The 20,458-nt window shown below is 49.1% G+C and overlaps 1 protein-coding gene across 3 annotated transcripts in view; it reads left to right on the top strand.

Annotated features, from left to right (window-relative positions):
- Positions 1-331: 331 nt before the first annotated feature.
- The window catches only part of unc5cb (unc-5 netrin receptor Cb), a 128,921-nt gene continuing 108,794 nt past the window's right edge, over positions 332-20,458 (top strand). For 2 of the 3 annotated variants that reach the window (XM_086151804.1, XM_086151803.1), the window contains exon 1: positions 348-1,051. In XM_086151804.1, coding sequence (XP_086007930.1) covers positions 958-1,051 — 94 coding nt within the window. In that variant the 5' untranslated portion in view covers positions 348-957. Of the gene's footprint in view, positions 1,052-20,458 lie in introns of all 3 variants that reach the window. The other variant, XM_086151802.1, reaches the window with a different exon arrangement.

Raw genomic sequence — 20,458 nt, 5'->3', positions numbered from 1 at the left:
GAACACAATGTAATGCAATGAAATTGAATTGCGGTAAATGAAAACATAGAATGGAATCAAATAAAATGGATTAGGTCAATTTAAATCAAGGTGATTTTTTTTTTTTTTTTTTTTTTTACTGTTTATACAATTTTCTACTATTATTTATTATTGTTATGATTTTTCTGGATAAATAAAGTTATTCTTATTCTTAATGTTATTCCTCGGACGCCCGTCCGCTGTCCGGACCGGGTTTTGACGCAGCGCAGCCGCTTGCGGGTGCACTTGGATTGGCTGGCGGAGGAAGGTAGACCCGCAGAGACCGCTCCTTCCCCCGGCTCAGTCCCGTCAGCACACACACACACACACACACTCACACTCACACTCCACACACACACACACGCTCAAACACTCCACACACACACACACACACGCACAGGACGCGTGGACAGGAGCGCCAGACAAGGGGTGAAGGTGGTGGAGGAGGAGGAGGAGGTGGAGGAGGAGGAGGGACCCGCCGGAGGACTTTGATTTTTTTTTTTTGGAGTGGTGGAGAAGAAGAAGAAGAAGAAGAAGAAGAAGAAGAAGAAGGAGGAGAAGGTGGTTGGTGCCGGTGGTGCTGGTGGGGCTCAGACCGGAGCATGAGTCTGGCACCGAGGCATCGATCCGCACACGAAGCAAGTCGAGCTCCCCGGCGGGAAACGCAGATTGTGCAGCGGTGAGTGAAGGACCTGGACCTGGACCTGGACCTCCACCTCCACCTCCACCTTCATCTCCACCTTCATCTCCACCTCCGCCCGCCGCTCCGCGCCTCCGCCGCGGCGCCCGCCGGGGCTGGAAAGGATACCGAGCACCGAAGACGTGCCACTTCTTCTCCGCACGCATCTTCTCGTCCATCCACCTCCACCTCCACCTCCTGCATCTCCAGCTCCAGCCTGCTCCTCCAGCGACTCCTCAGCGGAGTTTGGACTCTTCATCATGGAGCTCGGACGGAGAGGAGCCGAGACGCGGACGCTTCCCGGGCTTCTTCTTCTTCTCGTCCTCCTGCTGGTGGACACCGGAGCAGCTCAAGGTAAGAAGAAGAAGAAGAAGGAGAAGAAGTTAGAAGTGCTTGATTTACTTTTATTTCTCATTTTTTTCTTGGTCGTGCTTGGAGAAGGGGGTTATTTTCAAAATCCAGGTTTCCAGGTGTGTGTGTGTGTGTGTGTGTTGAACATCTAAACATGACATCTCTGGGATGATGTCAGAGTTCACCCTTTGTTTGAGGAAGATCTCCAGGATCTCTGAAGGAGAAGATGAAAGAAAGACCAAACATCTGAAGGTGTCGCTTCGGTCGTCTTCTTTTTCCAGCTGCCAAATTAAAACCTTCTTATCTTCATCACCTTCTAAAAAAGAAAAACTCGTTCATCACTCGTTCATCTGACTTTAATTTTTAATTTTAACTCCCAAGAAAAAAAAAACAAAAACTGGAATTTTCCGTCGGGAGATGTTTCCTGTAAACTTCTCAGCACCCTGGACCTCATCTGCAAACAAAGGGAGCGAGGTGTGTGTGTGTGTGTGTGTGTGTGAGATGGTGCCGGTGTTGAGGAGGTCTGGGTTCTCCTGGAATGCTTGAGCTCATGTGAGGTGCGGACGAGACCTTATCTGGCCGCCGTGGCGCTCCTGTATAGTTAATGAAGAAGACGAGAAGGTTGTGAGGAGACACAGGAGCTCCTCTGGTGTCACCGACCGGATGGGAACATGAGCGACCTCCTCCTCTGTCCATCAGGGGAGTCGATCCAGGCTGGTTTTTCCAGGGAGGAGGTCGACGGTGATGGAGATGATCTCCACCTCCTCCATGGAGATCCAGCCTGGAGGCTCCTGGAACATCTCACACCACACTTTGTGGAGCATTCAGATTTGAAAAAAAAAAAAAAAATCTAGATTTGCATGTGTGTGTGTGTGTGTGTGTGTGTGTGTGTGTGTGTGTGGATGAAGAAGCAGTGGTGGCTGCGAACGCGAAAAAAAAGCCGGCGCCGCAGCAAGAGGCCGGGATCGTGTTCACCTCGTGTGTGTGTGTGTGTGTGTGTGTGTGTGTGTGTGTGTGAGAGACAGTCCAGTAGTGAAAACACACTGTGTGTGTCATACGTTCATCACTTCACACACTCAGCAGTATTAAAGGGGAAATAACGTCATCACTTATAAAGCACTTAATGGCATTTATTCGTTTATGTTTTTATATTGTGTTGTTTATCCGTCTATAAATGTCTTTTTATTTTTTATTTGTTTGTTAATCTATCAGTCTATCTTTCTGTCCGTCTGGCTGTCTGTTGATTTAATTTTCATTTTTTTTAATCCATCTATCTATCAGTCTGTCTGTCTTCATCTTTTATTAATTCATCATCTATTTATCTGTTTATCTTTTATTTTTGTTCATTTATTCACTCCTTTATCCATCTCTCTTCTCTCTGTGGACGTTGCGTTCTTCTTGGTGGAAACCTCCGTTTGGTGCAGATCCCACCCTTCCAGGAAATAGACGGGGCCCCCCGACACACACACACACACACACACACACACACACACACACACACACACACACACACACCCTTTACTGCAAGTTAGCATCAGACCCACCCGTGTCCCGGGGAAGGTGTTGCTGGGATTAGCTCAGCTTTTCCACTCTGTTCCCCCAGTGTTTTTGTGTGTGTGTGTGTGTGTGTGTGTGTGTGTGTGTGTGTGTGTGTGTGTGTGTGTGTGTGTGTGTGTGAAGCAGAGCATACATGTATGGCCCCCTAGCCCCGGTGACTGTGCTCTGGCGGCCGGTCTCTTCAGGACGGGCCGACTTCGTCCCCGCGGCGCGACGAGCTAACGTTAGCGCCCCCCCGAGGAGCCGCTAACGTTAGCGGCTCGCGCACAGAGCGGCCTCTTGTGCAGCACGTCGTGTAAACGGTCCAAATTTTCAGTTTTCGGACGGCAGCTACCAGCTGGAGAAGCTCTTTCTGCGGTTCCAGGACCTCCGACCTTCCCTTATCAGCTCCTGATGTTCTTGATGTGAACTTTAGATGTTTCCCTAAACGTTGTGGAGAAGCTCGGACAAACAGGCGTCTCCACAGAGAATCATCTGCCTCCTACTAACTTCCTGTCCTCCACCCATGAACCTCTCTGGTCGTCCTCCAACCTCAGCATCCTTCAACCCTGATCTTCTCCGTCCCTCCTCTGTCCATGTCCAAACCATCTCAGTCTGACTTTATCTCCAAAACATCTACCCTTCCTGGTCCTCTCCCTCCGGGAACCACATCTTCACCTCTGTCTTCTCCCAGTGTCTCCAAACCAGATAACAAGTCCATCCTCGCCTCCATCTTCTAGAGCTCCGGTGTCTCCACCACTTCTCAACCCTCTGGACTGCTCACCCTCGGTCCTCATGTCCAACACCTTCATCATCTCCACTCCTTGTAGCCTCACTGTTCCTCTCAGGTTCCTCCCAGGTTTCTCTGGGGTTCCTCTCATCCATCCACATGTATTCTGTCTTGCTCCAGCTGGCCTCCACCTTCTCTTCTCCAGCTTCTCCTCCACTGGTTCTCACTTAACATCACAGTATCATCTGCAAACATGATCATCCATGATGGTTTCTGTCCAACCTCACCTGTCAGCCTGTCCTTCTCCAAAGCAAACAAGAAGAGGCCCAGGGTCCATCCCTGCTGCACTCCCACCTCCACGTGAAGGTCTGCAGATACTTCCCTGATGGTTCCACCGTCTTCAGCACATCCAGATAATTTCCAAGATAGCGACCCGTGCGGAGATGGATCTCCTGCCTCCTCCTCCTCACGGGGAAGAAAAACCCTTCCCCTGGAACGAGGAGTTGCCGGAGGTCATTTCAAAGTGGAGCTCTGAAGCTCCGGAGACGGATAGGAGAGACGAGGCGGCGGCAAGGACACAAAGGAGGCAAATAGGACAGAAAGATTAGTGTAGGAGGGCCGAGGAGGGCCGGGCCGACGCCAGATATGGAGCGAGGACGGGGACGGACGAGGGAGGAGATCCGAGGGGCCATTAATCATCTCCCGTGACACCTTCAAACACGGGGGAGCTTCTCGCCGCGACGTTCACGTCTATTAGCGGTCCATTAGCGGCGCCCTGCTAACGTTTGACGGACAGGCCGGAGCCGGAGCGGTTGACCCGCGTACCCCCCCCCCCCCCCCCCGAACGATGTATCCGCATCATCTACACCACACTGCACGTGTGTGTGTGCGCGTGCACGTGTGTGTGTGTGTAGCATGTAATCCGATGCTAAAGATAAATACCCTGACATTTGTTTTGGCACTTTTTTTTTTTCGCGATTTTGAAATGTCAGACTCATGATGATGATGGTGGCGATGAAGATGAAGGCGCCGCTGACCTGATTTTACCCCCACCTGCGATGTCCTTGCCGGAAAATAGCCCTTCAACGTGGCGTCGGGACGGCGAGCAAGAGGCTCCTCGCCGGTCGGCCTCTTAGCGTCCGAGAGCTCGGTGATTGCAGGACCTCGCGGAGGCGGAGGAGGATCGCCATCTGCAATTCATTCATGATTAGAGATCAGGGTCTCGGTGGAGGGGATGGAATGGAGGACGCGGCTAAAGGTGCTAGCGGTGGAGGTGGGGGTGGCGATTAGGAGTAAAGTGGTCCTTCCCGCGCCATTATGAGCGGCGGGGCTGACGGATGGCGTCGCCCGGCGAGTGGAAGCACGCACTCCACTCCACTCGCCGGCCTTTAATTTGGGGTCACGACCTCCCGGCTCCTCCGCCGCTAATGCGCCGCTGCTTTTTTTTTTTTCTGCGTACGCGTGGCGACGATTAAACCGGTCCGGGGCACGGCGCGATAATTGCAGGTGGCTAACTGGGGAGGGCCTGCAGACGTGGGGGAGGGGTGTTAGCTTAGCACGTCTCCACATGTTTGGGGTATCATCACCCGCCGCTCTGATCAGGGGGTTCCATTTTTCAAGGAAAGGTGCGTTCATTGGTTTTACCAACTCACTCATTCATTCATTCATTCATTCATTCATTCAAGGTCGCGGATGGCCGGAGCCTATCTTAGCTGTCATTGGCTGAGAGGAGGGGTTCACCCTGGACCAATCACAGGGCCACCTAGAGAGACATGCAACCATTCACCCTTTCATTCAACCATTCACGTGTCATATAGAGACATACACTCGTTCACTCATTCATTTACATTTTATTGAGACATACAACCGTTCACTTGTTCAAACACGTCATTTAGAGACATTCACTATTCACTTATTCGTTTATTTGTAAGTCATACAACTATTCACCCTCTCATTTGTGTGCCATACGGAGACATACAACCATTCACCCTTTCATTCACCCATTATTCAACCATGCACCCGCTCTCGTACAACCATTCACTTATGCTTTTAAACTCTTTTATTCAGACGTCATATAGAGACATGCTACGATTCACCCTCTCATTCACAGGTCATAGAAACGGCTATTCATCCTCTCATTCATGCTACAGAGAGACATGCAACCATTCACTCATTCATTCACGTCACATCGAGACATACCGCTACCGGCACATCACGCTAACCGCTAACCGCTGCGCCACCGTGCCGCCCAACATGATTAATAATATTATTTTTTAAATTCATGTAGTGGAATGTGGGAGGAGTGTGTGTGTGTGTGTGTGTGTGTGTGTTTTCTCTGCAGGCTGATGTAACATCTTAGCGCCAATGAATACACTGTCGCGCTGCCAGCGCCGCCATCCCACCTAGCAAAGAGGATTAGCGCGCAAAATAGATGGTCAGCGGAGGATTTGATTGGCTGCCCGAGTTGCTCATGGGCGCTCCCGAAAACGGGGAAACGGGATGTCCGGATTCAGGGCCGCCCCCCCCCCCGAAATAACAAAACAACAAATAATCAAACACACACACACACACACACACACACACAAAAAGCCATCACATCCCAGAACGCGGTTGTTTTCTCACTTCGGCTAATCTCATCTCGGCGGGGGAGATAACGGGCCGGCGGGAGGATGATTGAGATGATGCCGGCGGTGACTCACGACACCTGAGTCACACACACACACACACACACACACACATATATATCTATAGCGCGGAGGCGTTTTGCGATCACGCAATTTCCCGGCGTCTCCTTTCAACTCTGGAGACGCAGCTGCGACCTCCTCGCTCTTTTCCAGACTCTTGATTGACAAAGTTCTCATAAGATGTTTGCAGAACCAATGTGTGTGTGTTTCCACCTCACACACACACACACACACACACACACACACACACACACACACACACATACACAGAATGATCTACCTGCAGACCCCAAAGGCCGCGTCACATCCAGGCATGGCGAGGAGTGGTAGCGGTGGCGGTTTCCAGACGCTGTTTTCATATCTGGTCTGGGGTGGGTTGCGGTGTGTGTGTGTGTGTGTGTGTGTGTGTGTGTGTGTGTGTCGGCAGACGAAGGGGGGGCTGGGACCGCTGGTCCCGGGTGAAACCGGAGAGCCCACGCTCCCCATTTCCTGTCTCCAGTTTTATCAGCATCTCAGCGTCTGTTATTCCTGCGCTCTTAAAGCAGCCGATGAAAGGATAAATGTTTGTCTCTCCTCGTTTTTTTTTCTTTACGGGGCTGAAATGAGGGACATTATCCATCCCTCCCTCCTCCTTCCCTCTCTTTCATCCCCCCTTTTCTCCGCCCCTCCTCATTCCTTCCCCTTCGCTCTGGTTTACATTACGGACCCTCAAAGAGAGGACAATGTTTGCTCTTGTTCTTCTCCGAGGGACATTTTTTTTCTTTCTTTTATTTTCATTTAAAAAAGACAAATTCAAAAACCCGGGCTGAGCGTTTGCCGTTCCTGGAGGAGGCCCAGAAGATGACTTCTGGACTCGTCTCTTCTGAAGATGACAGCAGATGCGGCCCGCGAGCGCTAAGCCCGAGCGCGGCGACGCGACTCCCGGCCAAATCCCGGCCGGGAGTCGCCGGTTTCCATGGCAACGCCAAAACGCTCCACAATTTAGGCTGATATTTTCGGCTCCCGTCGTTTTCTCGAAGCTCTTTCCCACCTAAAGGGTCGGCGGTTCGATTCCCGCCCGCTGATGTTGATGTTTCACAGGCTGGATGTTTACATGCTATCTCCATGTTAAGTATGGATGGATTGTATGTCTGCAGGACATAAAATAATGAAATATTGCAAGCCTTTTAGTATTTTAATATTGCTGATTATGGCTTACATCTTAAGAAAACTCAAAAATCCTATCTCAAAATATTAGAATATCATGAAAAAGCCTTTTTCGTTTTTTGAATTGCATTACAGAAGATAAAGAACTTTATAAATATATTCTAATTTTCTGAGACAGTCCTGTATATACACTGCTCCAATAAATAAAGGGAACACTAAAATAACATAAATGAATGAAATATTCTTATGAAATACTTTGTTTTTCACGTAGTTAAATGTGCCGACGACAAAATCACAACTAAATGATGAATGGAAATCAAACATATGAAACGTATGTACATGGAGTCACACTTGAAATAAAATAAAAACAAACTGCAGGCTGATAAAACATTCAATGTCATTTCCTTAAAACAAGTCCAAATCAACCAGTTTGGCTTCCTAAGTGGACAAAAGTGTGGACAAAAACATTAGAATATCATGAAAAATATATATATATATATTTTTTTAATTGCATTACAGAAGATAAAGAACTTTATCACAATATTCTAATTTTTCTATTTTCTATTTTTAATTTTTCGTCGTCATAACTGACGTTGCCGTTCGTCCTTTGCATGAATATCTAAAAAAAAAAAAAAAAAATCACTTTCCGGATTTTCCAGAAGCTTCCACGTGACCCCTGACCTCTATCAACTTCCTGTCCCACCCGAAACCTCATCCCGTTTCTACGGCAACGCCGCTCGCCTCTTGTTTTCTTAGCTTCTCTCTCGCCGTTTGCGTCCGTGCACATGGTATTGTTTGTCCGCATATGGTGTGTGTGTGTGTGTGTGTGTGTGTGTGTGTGTGTGTGTGTGTGTGTTTATTCAATGACAGCAGAGTCCGAGAAAGTCTGTTTCAGATAAATCTGCGAATACCAGACCGTTCATCCCCGGGAAATCAATCTTTCTCATAATTCCCCTCATTTTTCTTCCATCTGTTATCTGCCGGAGCCGCCAGGCAGACTTTTAAAACCGGATCGGACCATTAACGTGGAGGACGGGGGTGGAATTAAACGCGCGTCAGAACGCCAGCGTCCGTAAAGTTGTTGTTTTACCGAGTTCAATGAGGTGCTAAATTAAAGCTCGGCGTCGCGCGATTGATCCGCTCGCCTTTTCGGGCCTTTTCGGAAGAATCCCGACAAAACCAAGGAGAGTTTTTCGGATTTTTCTTTTTATTCAAATAACTGCTCGCCGTCCTGCGCCCCCTTCCTCGGTTTCTGGGCTTTTCCGCCGTAGTTTGCAACTCCACATTTGCTGTTGGGTGTCAGCACTTTCCTGTGTTTGCACAACGTGTGTGTGTGTGTGTGTGTGTGTCGTATCTCCACCATCAGTCCCGTGTGACTTAAAGTACTGGCAGGCAGTGTTTAACTGGGGCAGGCTGAACGGGTCTGGTCTAAATGGGGTCCAGACAGAAGCCCCACCGTGAAGGGAGGGGCTTCAGGACTCTGAAGATCTGAAGCACACTTGAAGTTCCCTCACGGAGAACTTCATGTGTTGGATTGTGCCGCCGACGCTCCGAATCCGCCGAAACCGCGTGTTTGCTTTGATTCCTCCCTCGACGGCCCCTTCGGAGCCGGAGGAACTTTTTCGACTGTTTTTTAGGAACGGTTCCTGCGGTGCGTTCAGGCAGCAGAAGAAGAACCGGGGGGGGGGGGGGGGCGGTGGACCTCGGCTTCTTCTCCGAGGAGAACTCTTGTAACATAAGTCACGCTCATCACCAGATACTTCTTGTAGACTGTGGAGCTCCATTTTTAAAAGCTATGGTTGTCAGATGTTCTCTTCGGGTCGCAAATGGAGCGATGAAGAGGTCCGACCTCTTCTGGACCACAAGGCCTCTGAGGAACATCTATAGTTAGCTGGTTATTAGTCCATGAACGCTGTAGCTGCTTCCACCTCGTCTTCTTCCGCACCTCGGTCGGCAAACGTCCGGCCCGCGGGCTGATTCTGGCCCGCCATGTTGTCTGGTCTGGCCCGTGGACTAAATTTGAAAATATACCGTAATTTCTGGACTATAGGGCGCACCTCTATATTAGCCGCACCGGCTAGCCGACCGCTATCTCGGGCTTCCTCCTGCGCGCTAAAACCGTTAAAGTCGTCTTCTTCTCCGGTGTCGGAGTTTATTGGAATTTCCCGGTTGTTTTCCATCGGTCCGATGTGACGAGGATAAACGTTTTAGCGGCGTGAAGCTCGTTAGCGTCCCCCACCCAAAAAAAGTCCATATATTAGCCGCATCGTTGTTTACGTGAAAAAAGTCGCGGCTTATCGTCCGGAAATTACGGTACATTAAAATCATGAACTACTTTTTTTAAATAAAAATGCAGTTCCTATATTGTCTGCTCGGGCTGCACTGTTTGAATCAATGTTAGCAACACGGCACAACATCATGTGACTCGCAACTTACAGCAGCAGTGCGGCTTCCGGTTCTGTAAATAGCATTTTTATTTATTGTTAGAAATTGTAGAAAATTTCCGTCGGCACCGACACCCTCGTAGGCAAGATGTCGTTGTCAAAAAAGAGAAAAGTGGACCCGGAGTGGACCACTTCTTATCTGTATGTTGAGGTTAAAAAGAAACCTGCATGTTTGGTGTGGATGCAGACGGTTTCGGTGAAAAATACAGTAAATCCTTGTGTTTCACGGGGGTTACATTCCAAAAAGAACCTGTGATAGGCAAAATCCGTGAGGTAGAAACCTTTATTTTATTTTTTTACAATTATTATACAATTAAATACTTATACTATACATTGAAAAGAAAGAACAAACCATTTTACAGGCTCAATCATTTATTTCACAAATAAAAGTACTGTACTTTAGAAACGTTTTTTCAACAGATAATGTCTGTGCTGTACTGTCAAATAATAATTTTAATCATCAATGTGAACAGAAGGCTTCAAATTGCGGAGATTAGCTCCGCCCACCGCGACCCGAGTCATTGGATTAAACGGGAGAAAATTAAAAATGATTATGAAAAATATTGCGGACAGTTGCAACCCTTTTTGCATCCTTATTAAAACTTCTCGCTGCTGTCGTCCTTATGTTTTTTTCTTCCTTCTTTATGGAACGAACGGAAGATTCATTCATTCTGTAATGCCGACCTACAGTCGCGTAGCTTTTAGCTTCCCTTAGCATGTCCAGAAGTTTAACTTTATCTGCCATAGATAGCATCTTCCGCTGCCTTTTGGGCTCTTTTGTCGCTCCAGAGCGTTTTGTCAACATTATGGGTTTTAGAGAAACTCGAAATTGCGAGAGAATTTGCACGTCCGTCATGTAAATTTGTCAAGCTGTTTTACGTACGTGTACATATTAAACCGCAACGTTATTGACGCACAGGTGGAGAAGAAGCGGAGTGACTTTTTAGCCAATCAGAATGCAGAACACAATGCACCATGCAAATCCGTGAAGTAGCGAAACCGTGAAAAGTAAACACGTTCTAGCGAGGGATCACTGTACAATAAAACGCACGGAGAACCGAGAAGACGAACTGAGGCATCTTGTTGGTGAAATTGGACTTTTCTTCATGAATCTCAGGTTGTTCGTCATGTATTTTTCAAGGGAAGCGTTCATTATGTATAAAGACTTTTATAATTTACCTGTTCTCCTTTACACGAAAACAAAGGAAACATTTGGACTTGGTGTTACTTCTTGGTGATCACGCTATGATTTTACTGATCCGGTTGCCTTGACATCAGATTAGGCCGAATGTAGCCGCCGACCAAAATGAGTTTGACACTCCAGCTCGACTTCTTCTTTTGGCTGAGGAGCTAAAGGTGCACATCTTCTCCCTCCCGTGGTCCCTCACCGCCCGCGGGAATAGAAAACTCTAAAAGTGCCCCTGGAGGAGGAGGAGGAGGAGGAGGAGGAGGAGGCTACTTCCTGGAACGAAACTCGAGCTGGAAAGTTCCCCTCCGTCCGAAAGCGGCTAATGTCAGAGTTGCTAATGGGCTGAAATTGTCAGTCTGGTCTTGTCCCACGTGATTTCCAAAGCCGCACACCCTGAAGGCGCCCTCACGTTCCCAGATCCCCGTGCGACGGTCCGTGCACATCTTCAAATGTTCAGGACTAACGCGAACTCCTCTCGTTGTGAAAGAACGGTGCTAACAGAACGGCGTGCAGTGGGCGGGAGGGTGAATAATGAATGTTGTTTTGATGAATGAGGAGAGAATGCAGGGTTTTTTTGTTTTTTTTTTTCCTAAACCAGGTCAAATATCTGGATTAGAATCTGCGTGCGGCGCAGGCGAGCGTCCTCGCTTGAAGGCTCTTCCGTAAACACGGCCCTTTGTTTGCCGCGTAGCCTCGGCGGAGCGGCGTTCTGTTCAGACACGAAGAGCGTGATCGCGCCGCAGACGACGACGGCGGCGGTAAGCTAGCTCCGCCGCGGCCCACGGGGCCTCCGGATTACAAAGAGAACATCAGGGCTCTTGCCCGGGAGGAGAACCTCACGGGCACATTGCAAAAAGAGTTTCACAACGCGGTGATGCTCTTGCGGCCGGCAGCTGCTCCTCATGCTAACAATTCATTCACATGTGCTAGCATTCATTCTCTCATTCAAAGGTTGCATAGAGAGGTTCAGCCTCTCACACCTTAGAAGCATACAAGTCTTGCTCTTTGATAAAGAGCAAACAGGCATTCACATGTAATGTAGTGACATACAAAATTAACTTTTTTCTCATTTTGAGACAAACTGTTCACCCTCTTATTTGCAGTTTACAGAGGGACATGCAACCATTCACCCTGTCATCCACACATCGTACGAAGTCAAACAACCATTCATTCAACTCTTGAACCTCAGGGTTCGCTCTCTCATTCATGGCTCTATATATAGAAGTATGTCCATTCACTCGTTTATTCTCTCATTCAAAGGTTACATAGAGGTACAGCCATACACACCTCAGAAGCATACAAGTCTTGCTCTTTCATAAAGAGCGAACAAGCATTCACCCTGTCATTCAAATAACAGACATACAATCGTTCACCCTCTCATTCACACCTCTGGACAATCCAGGGAGGAACCCTGAGGAACCCTGGGCAGAACATGGAGCCTCCAGACCCGAGGGAACCCGACCAGGGACCTTCTGGCTGTGAGGAGCTCCAGGTCTGGTTGACGAACGGAGACCAGAATGATTACAAATGCCGGTGCGCTGATGGGCAGCGGCGCAGCGTTAGCGGTCGAGCGCTTCCGCTAACGCCGGCGTCTCGAGGATCTGCCTTTCGTCGTCGTCGACGTATTTTTTTATCTCTCTCGGCAGACGGCGCTCCCTCCTCCTTTTTTCTTAATCCCACATTAATTCGGCCTCCCATCGATCACGCCGGCTCTACACCCCAGCTTTGAAAAGGGAAATAAATATCAGATTTCCCCTCCGGTGATACACGACGGAATCGGGAGAGAGGCGATGAAAACGCCCGGAGCCGCGACAGCGCCTCGAACCCGAGTCTCGATTTATAACATTTTTTTTTTCGTTTGCTCCCCCCCGACGTGGACGGCTGAGTCCCCACCTCCCGTTTCACCGCTAGAAGTATTGATCAAAGTATCGCGTGAGTGCTTTTCCAGTCAGAGACGGAGCTTGACGGGGGACGAAGAGGGGGGGTTTAAACCAGACACTGATGCAACCTCCTGTCCTGCACGCCGTGATTGATGCCTTCAAGGACCGACTATCACGCTGCGAATACCCCGGCCATCAGTTTGTCGGGATTTATCGCCGTCAGCACAGTAGAAGGTTTTGTATAAACCCCCCTCTCCTCTCCCCCCGCTACAGTCGTGTAGCTGGAAAAATGAGATCTCAGTTTTCAGGGTGGGGGGGGGGTGACCAGGCTTAGTGGGATGATAGGGTTGTTTCTTTAATTCCAGGCCTGTGTGTGTGTGTGTGTGTGTGTGTGTGTGTGTGGAGCGCTAGTTGGCGTAAACCGATACGCTGTGATGGCCGGCTGCAGAGACTGTGGCGGAAACCGATAATTCAGCGGTGACACGGCGTGCGGAGGGGTTCCCATGGTTTTTTTTTGTTTGTTTTTTTGGGGGGTTGAGGTAAGATGATCCCTCAGGTGGGAGCAGATGGATGAGGAGGGGATGCACAGAAGAGCATGGTGAATCATCTCCGTGCTAGCTAGCTAGCTAGATAGCTAGCTAGCATGCGAGTTCCATACGTACTTCCGGCGCGGTCTCGGGCGGCTGCCTGCCAGAGTTTCTCTTCACCTTAGTGTCTCTTTTTCCTAAATTCTATTTTTTCTATGACTTCTTCTTGCTTTAGTAACTATTAAAGTTATAAAGTACAGTACACAGTAAAGTAACAGTACAGTTGTAAAGTTGTTCTCATTTCTCATCTCATATTAAGTTAATTGACTTTACCATAACAAGAGATGTTGCTCCATTCGCTATTTCTTGTCAACAGTTTCCTTCGGGATTAATAAAGTTGTTCTCATCTCATCTCATCTCTTGTTGGGCTAGCCACTTTGCGCTAAATGTGCTAGCTTAGCGGCGATACTGGACCCCGGGGGCGGAGGAGGACGTCGTGAGATGGGCGGAGAACGTCCGGGATGGAGGCGCGTTCACTCGCGGCTATTCTGGGCTGCTTTGTGTGGCTTCTTTGTTCGCAGAAAAGAAAAAAAAACAAAACTGGTAAACAAATCCGACGCTGAGCGAAAGCGGCGTGCCGTCGGGAGCTTTGACACGCATATTTACATTCTCCTGCCATTTCCAGGGGAATTCGCCGCGGTAACCTGAGCCATTGTGTTGCTTCGCTGCCGAGCGCCAGATAACCAGCGGAAACCTGGTTTGGGGTTTTGCCTTTTCTTTGTTTCCATGTCGACTTCATCAAGTCGAGACGGGGAATTTACGCTCCGGCCTCCGCGCTGTCGTTTAGCTCGCTTTCCAAACGTTGGCGCTTGGATGCCTGCGCGCCAACGAGTCTTCGGGCGAGAAGCTAAACATCGAGCTGCTCCCGATGGCGTGCTTAGCGCCTTGCGTCAACGGGTGACGGCTGAAAGCGCTTTGAATGTGGGAGAGTGCGAAATAAGTTGATTTAATAAGGATTTGAAGGGATGACAACCATTCACCCTGTCATTCACACGTCATGTCCCAACATGCTTGAAATCACCCTTTCATTCACATGTAAGAAAGAAACATAAAACAATTCAGCCTGTCATTAAGACTTTCTCTGATACAACAACCATTTGGTATTTCACTTGCTGGTCATATCCAGACATACAAGTATTCACCCTCTCACTCATTTCATAAAGCAATACGACTATTCACTCATTCACCCTCTCATTCAGACATCCTATAGAAACAATTTAAAGAATCAAATAGGATTGGACGAGAGGCGGGGTCACAGACATCCAATGATTCACTCGCTCATTCACATGGGAGAAATGCAACGGTTCAAAAGTGGAGTAGAGACGAAATAAACATTCACTCGCTCATTCACATGTCATACAGACATCCATCTTAGATATGTTGTTTGTTCATTCATTCGTTCATTCACGCATCATGTAGACACGCAAACATTCAGCCTCTCATTCATATGACATTCACTTGTTCATTCAGACATTCATACAGCATTCACTCGTTCATCCACATGTCATATAGACACGCAACCATTCACCCTGTCATTCACGCATCACATGGACAAACAACATTCGCACCATCTTAAATATCATTCGTTCATTCATTCATTCATTCACATGTCATACAGACATCCATCTTAGATATGTCGTTCGTTCATTCACGCGTCATGTAGACACGCAAACATTCAGCCTCTCATTCATACAACATTCACTCGTTCATCCACATGTCATATAGACACGCAACCATTCACCCTGTCATTCACGCGTCACATGGACAAACAACATTTGCACCATCTTAAATATGTCGTTCATTCATTCGTTCACGTGTCATGCAGACAAACAACGTTCACTTGTTCATCTGCATGTCAGAGAAATGCAACAATTCACTCTGTCATTCACAAGTCAAGGAGAGACAACATTCACTCGTTCATTCACGTGTCATCGGGACCTCCAACCATTCACCCCGCCATCCCAGCGTCCGGACAGAACACGGAGCCTCCATGTTGGAGTCCAAGCTCGCGTCCGTCAGTCCGTCCGAAGCGTCTCATTGCGAGGACGTGCCTGCAGGACACCCGTCGCCCCCCCTTGTATTTCACCGCCGCCGTGACAAAGATAGTTTTTGTAAAGGCTTACACGATTATTTGCCCCCAGCCTGCTGGCCTTTGCATGGGGGTGGTCCCTCCGGGGAGGAAGGCCCACGTTCTAATTAAATCTGCAGCTCCTTCCTCCTCCTCCTCGCCAGGGCGTTACAACTGCAGGCCCGCGTCGCCCATCTTGTTGTGATTATGTGTGTTTACATGGAGGGGAGGTGTTTACAGTGGAAAGCGGGGCCCTCCTGCTGCTGCTGCTCATTTAGCTTCCACACAGGAGGAGGGGGTTTCATTTATTCATCATCTCCAGGAGAGGAAGAGGTGGCTGGAGCTCCTGGAGCTCCTGGCGGCCAGAAGGTCCCCGGATGACAGGGGGAATAATCGAACGTCAAAGTCAGATTTATTGTCATTTTCTCCGGAGGTACAAAATAATCAAAGAGTGCACAATAAACATTAAACTATACAGTAAGTGTATAAATGTAAAATCAAAGTAACTGTTCATTAATGTTAAATTTATTTGCATATGCACGAGCATAAATGTGAAAAAAACAAAGTGTAAATCCTTTTGCATCCTTTTGCACGTCAGGTTAAGAAAACCGCATTAATCATCAATCAACAATCAGGATAGCCAAGTGAATAACGAAAATATTTTATATCCATATCGATTTGTTGTTTTTCTGGAAGGCTAACTTTAGCGTACCTAGCTCTGCTTCGTCCTTTATATCCATATCAATTTGTTGTCTTTCTGGAAGGCTAACTTTAGCGTACCTAGCTCTGCTTCGTCCTCCTCCAGCTGATTGCTATCTCGTGCGCACTTAAACCGTTAAAGTCGTCTTCTTCCGTGTCGCAATCGAACGGCCTCGGAATTTGTCGGTCATTTCATGGGTCCGATGTGACGAGGCTAAATGTTTCGGCGGCTTGAAACTCATTTACCCCTCAAAAAATCCATCAACTAGCCGCGCCGTTGATTAAGCCGCAGTGTTCAAACCGTAAAAAAGTAGCGTCTTCCAGTCCGGAGAGCAAGCAAACAGCCTCTGCTGCACTAAAAAGGGGAAAAGAAACAGCTTCTACTGCGTTTGAATCACTGCGGTGCGTTCAGGAGCGCCGGATCTCTGAGAACCTGCTGACAAACACCAGCTGAACGCTATCGTTTCAACAAAGTGGGGTTTATAACAGAATCTGTCATCTGCTCTTTTATCATATATGAATGACTCGGTGTCTCTAGATGACGCGTGAATGAGAGGGTGAATAGTTGTTTATGTTCATGTGAATGAGAGAGTGAATAGCGTCTATCTTGAATGCAAGATAAGCGGTCGAATCCGGATTCTCCATGTTAGCCTCAGAACCGTCCCGGTTAGCGTTCCCTCCGCTCTGCAGCAACACGTTGGCGGCGGCGAGGTCAGGTCAAACACTGCATCGCCGCGGCAACAACCAAAAAACACCAGTCAGTGCATCTTCTCCTTTTGTTTTCTTGAGGGGGGGGGGGTCAGACCTTCTGAAAGCCTGGCCTCCTCTTCCTCCTCCTCCTCCTCCTCCTCCTCCCGATGCTCTCAAGCACATTCAATAAAGTCCTGAAAAGGGAAATTAAAGAAAAAAAGCTTCTCTTTTCTTTTTTATCGTGCGCTGCCGCTCTTTAAAGTGAATTGGAAGGTAACGGCGTCCCAACAATCCGTCCGTTCGATGAAACCGGACGGCTCAAAAGAGAAAATCAAATCATTTGTTTTCCATTCCACATATCTGAGCGACGCCCTCCTTTCGCCCACGAAGGCCACGCCGCCCTTCTTCCTCGCGCCGGCACTCTGTTTTATTGGCGCGGCGTTTTCGCCGTTGTACGGCGCTCAGCAGAATCAGCGGAAGATAACGCCACTCGTTATCTTCTTCCAACGGCCACGTCTTTACCAATCTCGTCTGGTTTTTAACCCCCAAAAAGGATGAATGGCCGTTTAGCACAAGGGTCAGGGTTGTAATTGACAGCCACCGTTAAACAAATCTAACCCCCCCCCCCTGTCTAATCTAACTAATGCACCCGTGTGTGTGTGTGTGTGTGTGTGTGTGTGTGCTGGAAAGTGAATTAAGCACAAGAGAAAACTCAATACCTGATCCATGTGACGGGTGGGGGGGGCGCCTGCGTGCCCATTAGCAGTTTCTCTGCAGCCGCTGTAATTGTATTACACGAGTCGGCCGCGCTTTAACGATCGGGCCTACACACACTTACACACTCGCGCGGCGCTCTCCGCTGCTTGTCGTTAATCGCCGGCCCTCGCGAGGGGAGGCGTGGGGGGGGGGGACGTAGCGAAATGCTGGTTTGCGTTGCTGTGCGTCGGACGCTAGAGCGCCGGATTTTTGTTCCCGCCTCTTTGCGTCGGGATCGGCGGCGTTCTAGCGGCGCCCGCCGAGCGTCCTCGTCCCCCTTCGGCTGGATGTCAGCAATCCTTCTCTTCTTCTTCTTCCTGCTCTTCCCTCCACACACACAAAAAAAAAAAAAAAAAAAACGTATCTCGGCGCTAATGAACTTCCTGGTTTGATTGGACTGATTAAATCGATGGCTTCAACCTCACTGCCCACATGGGGAGAACAAAAGCAGGAGCGGATTCAGGCTAGCAAGCTAACAAGCTAAGAGGCTAACATTTGCCACAGCCGCGCTAACGGAGATCAGGGTTTCAGATCCAAAGGGACGACTTTAATTCACTGGGTGATCGTGCTTAATTTACTCGTATATCAACTAAGATGAGCTATTAATCTGTTCCAGCCCCCCCAACCCCCCCGCCTCCGCTTTTGTTACATGTTTTTTAAATAAGAAACTGGGGAAATAACAAATTCTGTGTAAAAAAAAAAAAAAAAAATAGAAATTGTAAAAGAGAACCTTGAAGAGCAGCAGCGATGGAGGTGGAGGCATTTTTCAGTTGGTGCTCTATCGCGTTATTTAGCTTCCTGGCACCGCCCTTCATGCTACAATGCTATGCTAAATGTAACTTTGCTCCACCTCATGTCTAAAACCGGCAAACCGTTCCCGACCGGCTTTGAACGCCTCTTCCGACACCTTCCGTCCACGTCAACCACCCACACCAACTTCTCCATCTCTTCACCACACGAGCACCTCGCTGGTGTTCTTCCACGCTGTCCTCCAGGCTAGCTAGCAGCGTCCCGTCGTCTTTGAACGCCACTTCATGGACAACAGCGTCCACAGTGGAGCCCCACTGTATTTTACTCAGGAGGATCCAGAAGATGGATGGTAGAAGGTGACCTCCGTTCACACACACACACACACACTCATGCCTTCCACCGCGGGTGCTTTGATACCTTACCTGCCAGGTGAGGCTCCTCCGCCCTGTGAGAAGAAGAAGCCTGGTTTTGTGTGGAAATGTGCAGAAGACCCCTGAAGGGACAACTTGTCAAAGAGTAGGTCACCAGATACGCCCCCGTGTGTGTGTGTGTGTGTGTGTGTGTGTGTGTTCCTACACGTCGGGGTTCCTACACGTCGGGGCACTTTATCATTGTTAGGCTGCGCCGGACGTTTCAGATGTTCCTGCGGTCGCCTGGAAAATATTTGGTGGAATCCCAAAAGTCATGTTTATGAGGCGAATACCTCATTTTCTCTCTGGCAACCTGATCTCCGCCAAATGGCGTGACCCCGGCCCGTGCGGCGCGGCGGTGACACGACACGCGGCCGCTGCCAAAGCAAAGACGGGATCCGTTTTCCTCGCGGCGAGCACAAGGGTTCCTTTGTCGCCAAGCGCTCGTGGAAAAAAAAACCTTTGCAGGGCGGCGGATAGCGGTGCTTGGTCATTTGGATAACATGATTACGTGCAGCTCACACACACACACACACACACACACACACACACACCGACTCGAGATGGTCACACATGAATACATTCGTCAGATGTCACCAAATCACGGCGACCTTCTGCCTCGATCGGTTGGGTTTGAAGGAGAACGAAGGAGCGACAGGGAGTTAAGAAGGAGCAGGAGGAGGTCACCAGAGGCGCTAGCAGTGAGATGCTAATAGCCGACGTGATTGAATAATAAGTTTAATATTCATTAAGGAAATAGCAGTGGATCAAGCCACGCCCCTTGGGGAAGCCGGCCAATGAGAGCCCGGGGACTCGGGAGAAGGTTCCTATCATGAGTGTGAAGGTCTTCAGGAGACGCAGCATCATCTACGGAAAATCTGTTGCTTTCTTTGCCCGTCGCCATGGCGATGCTACCTGTGCACCGGCATTCTCCACCCCCACCAGTCAGAAAGGGCTCTGCTTCCTGTGCTACATGCTAGCCAGGAAGTGAGGCTACGGGCTATTAAGCAGGATGTTCTAGCAAGCTCCGCCCCCAACGCCGCCATGTTTGCTATGTATAAGCGAACTCTGCACTGCCCTCTAGTGGTTGCATCGGTGAAAAAGGCTGTGTGTAGATGTGTGTGTAGATGGCGACGTTTGACCACGTTTTACCCGTTAGCATGCGTAACGTTAGCATGCATGTGCCTTAAGCTCGGTAGCTTGGAGCTTACGGTGGGGGGAAGGGTGGCGCTAATTAGCTTCTGGGGTGTGATCATCACCGTACGGACGGTGACACTAATCCCATTGGTTCTGCTGGTTATCCCTTCTCCTCCCACCATCTCCCTGCAGGTAGCCTTCAAACCTGCCAAAGGTCCTTCTCCCGCCGCCGCTCCCCTGGCCATCTTGTTTGTTTTCGCCGCCGTGTTCTCTGTGACATTCACGCTAATCCAATCGAGAGATCCTCCGACGGGCTTCCGTGGGGTTCGGGCGTTTCCACGGGGATCACACGGATCCCTAATTAAGCTCATTAAATCTTGTTATTAAGGTTGGCTAAATCTCATCTGATGGCGCGGCGCCGCTCCTGGTGCCGTAACTTTACTAATTCGCACGCTAACACCAGCAGCACACATTATAAACAGGCTCACACTTGGAATTTACTAGCATTACGTGCTTCGGCGGGCGTAATTAAAGTCCGCGGTAAGCCTCTTGGTTTCCCTGACGCGCGGTTGCGCCGCCGCCGCCACCGCTGCGCCGCCACTGCTGCGCCGCCACTGCTACCTGCGCACTGCACCTCTAAACAGCAAAGGGTGGATTTTGATAATAAAAGAGGCTCCCTCACAGCAACTGGGTGCAGGAGCGAA

The sequence above is a fragment of the Fistularia commersonii genome, chromosome 9 (assembly GCF_037954325.1).
Source record: "Fistularia commersonii isolate RoL2024-O1a breed Wild chromosome 9, RoL_Fcom_v1.0, whole genome shotgun sequence".
NCBI classification, from domain to species: Eukaryota; Metazoa; Chordata; class Actinopteri; order Syngnathiformes; family Fistulariidae; genus Fistularia; species Fistularia commersonii.
Note: the sequence above shows the minus strand (reverse complement) of the source record. Positions and strands in the feature narration are given on the sequence as shown.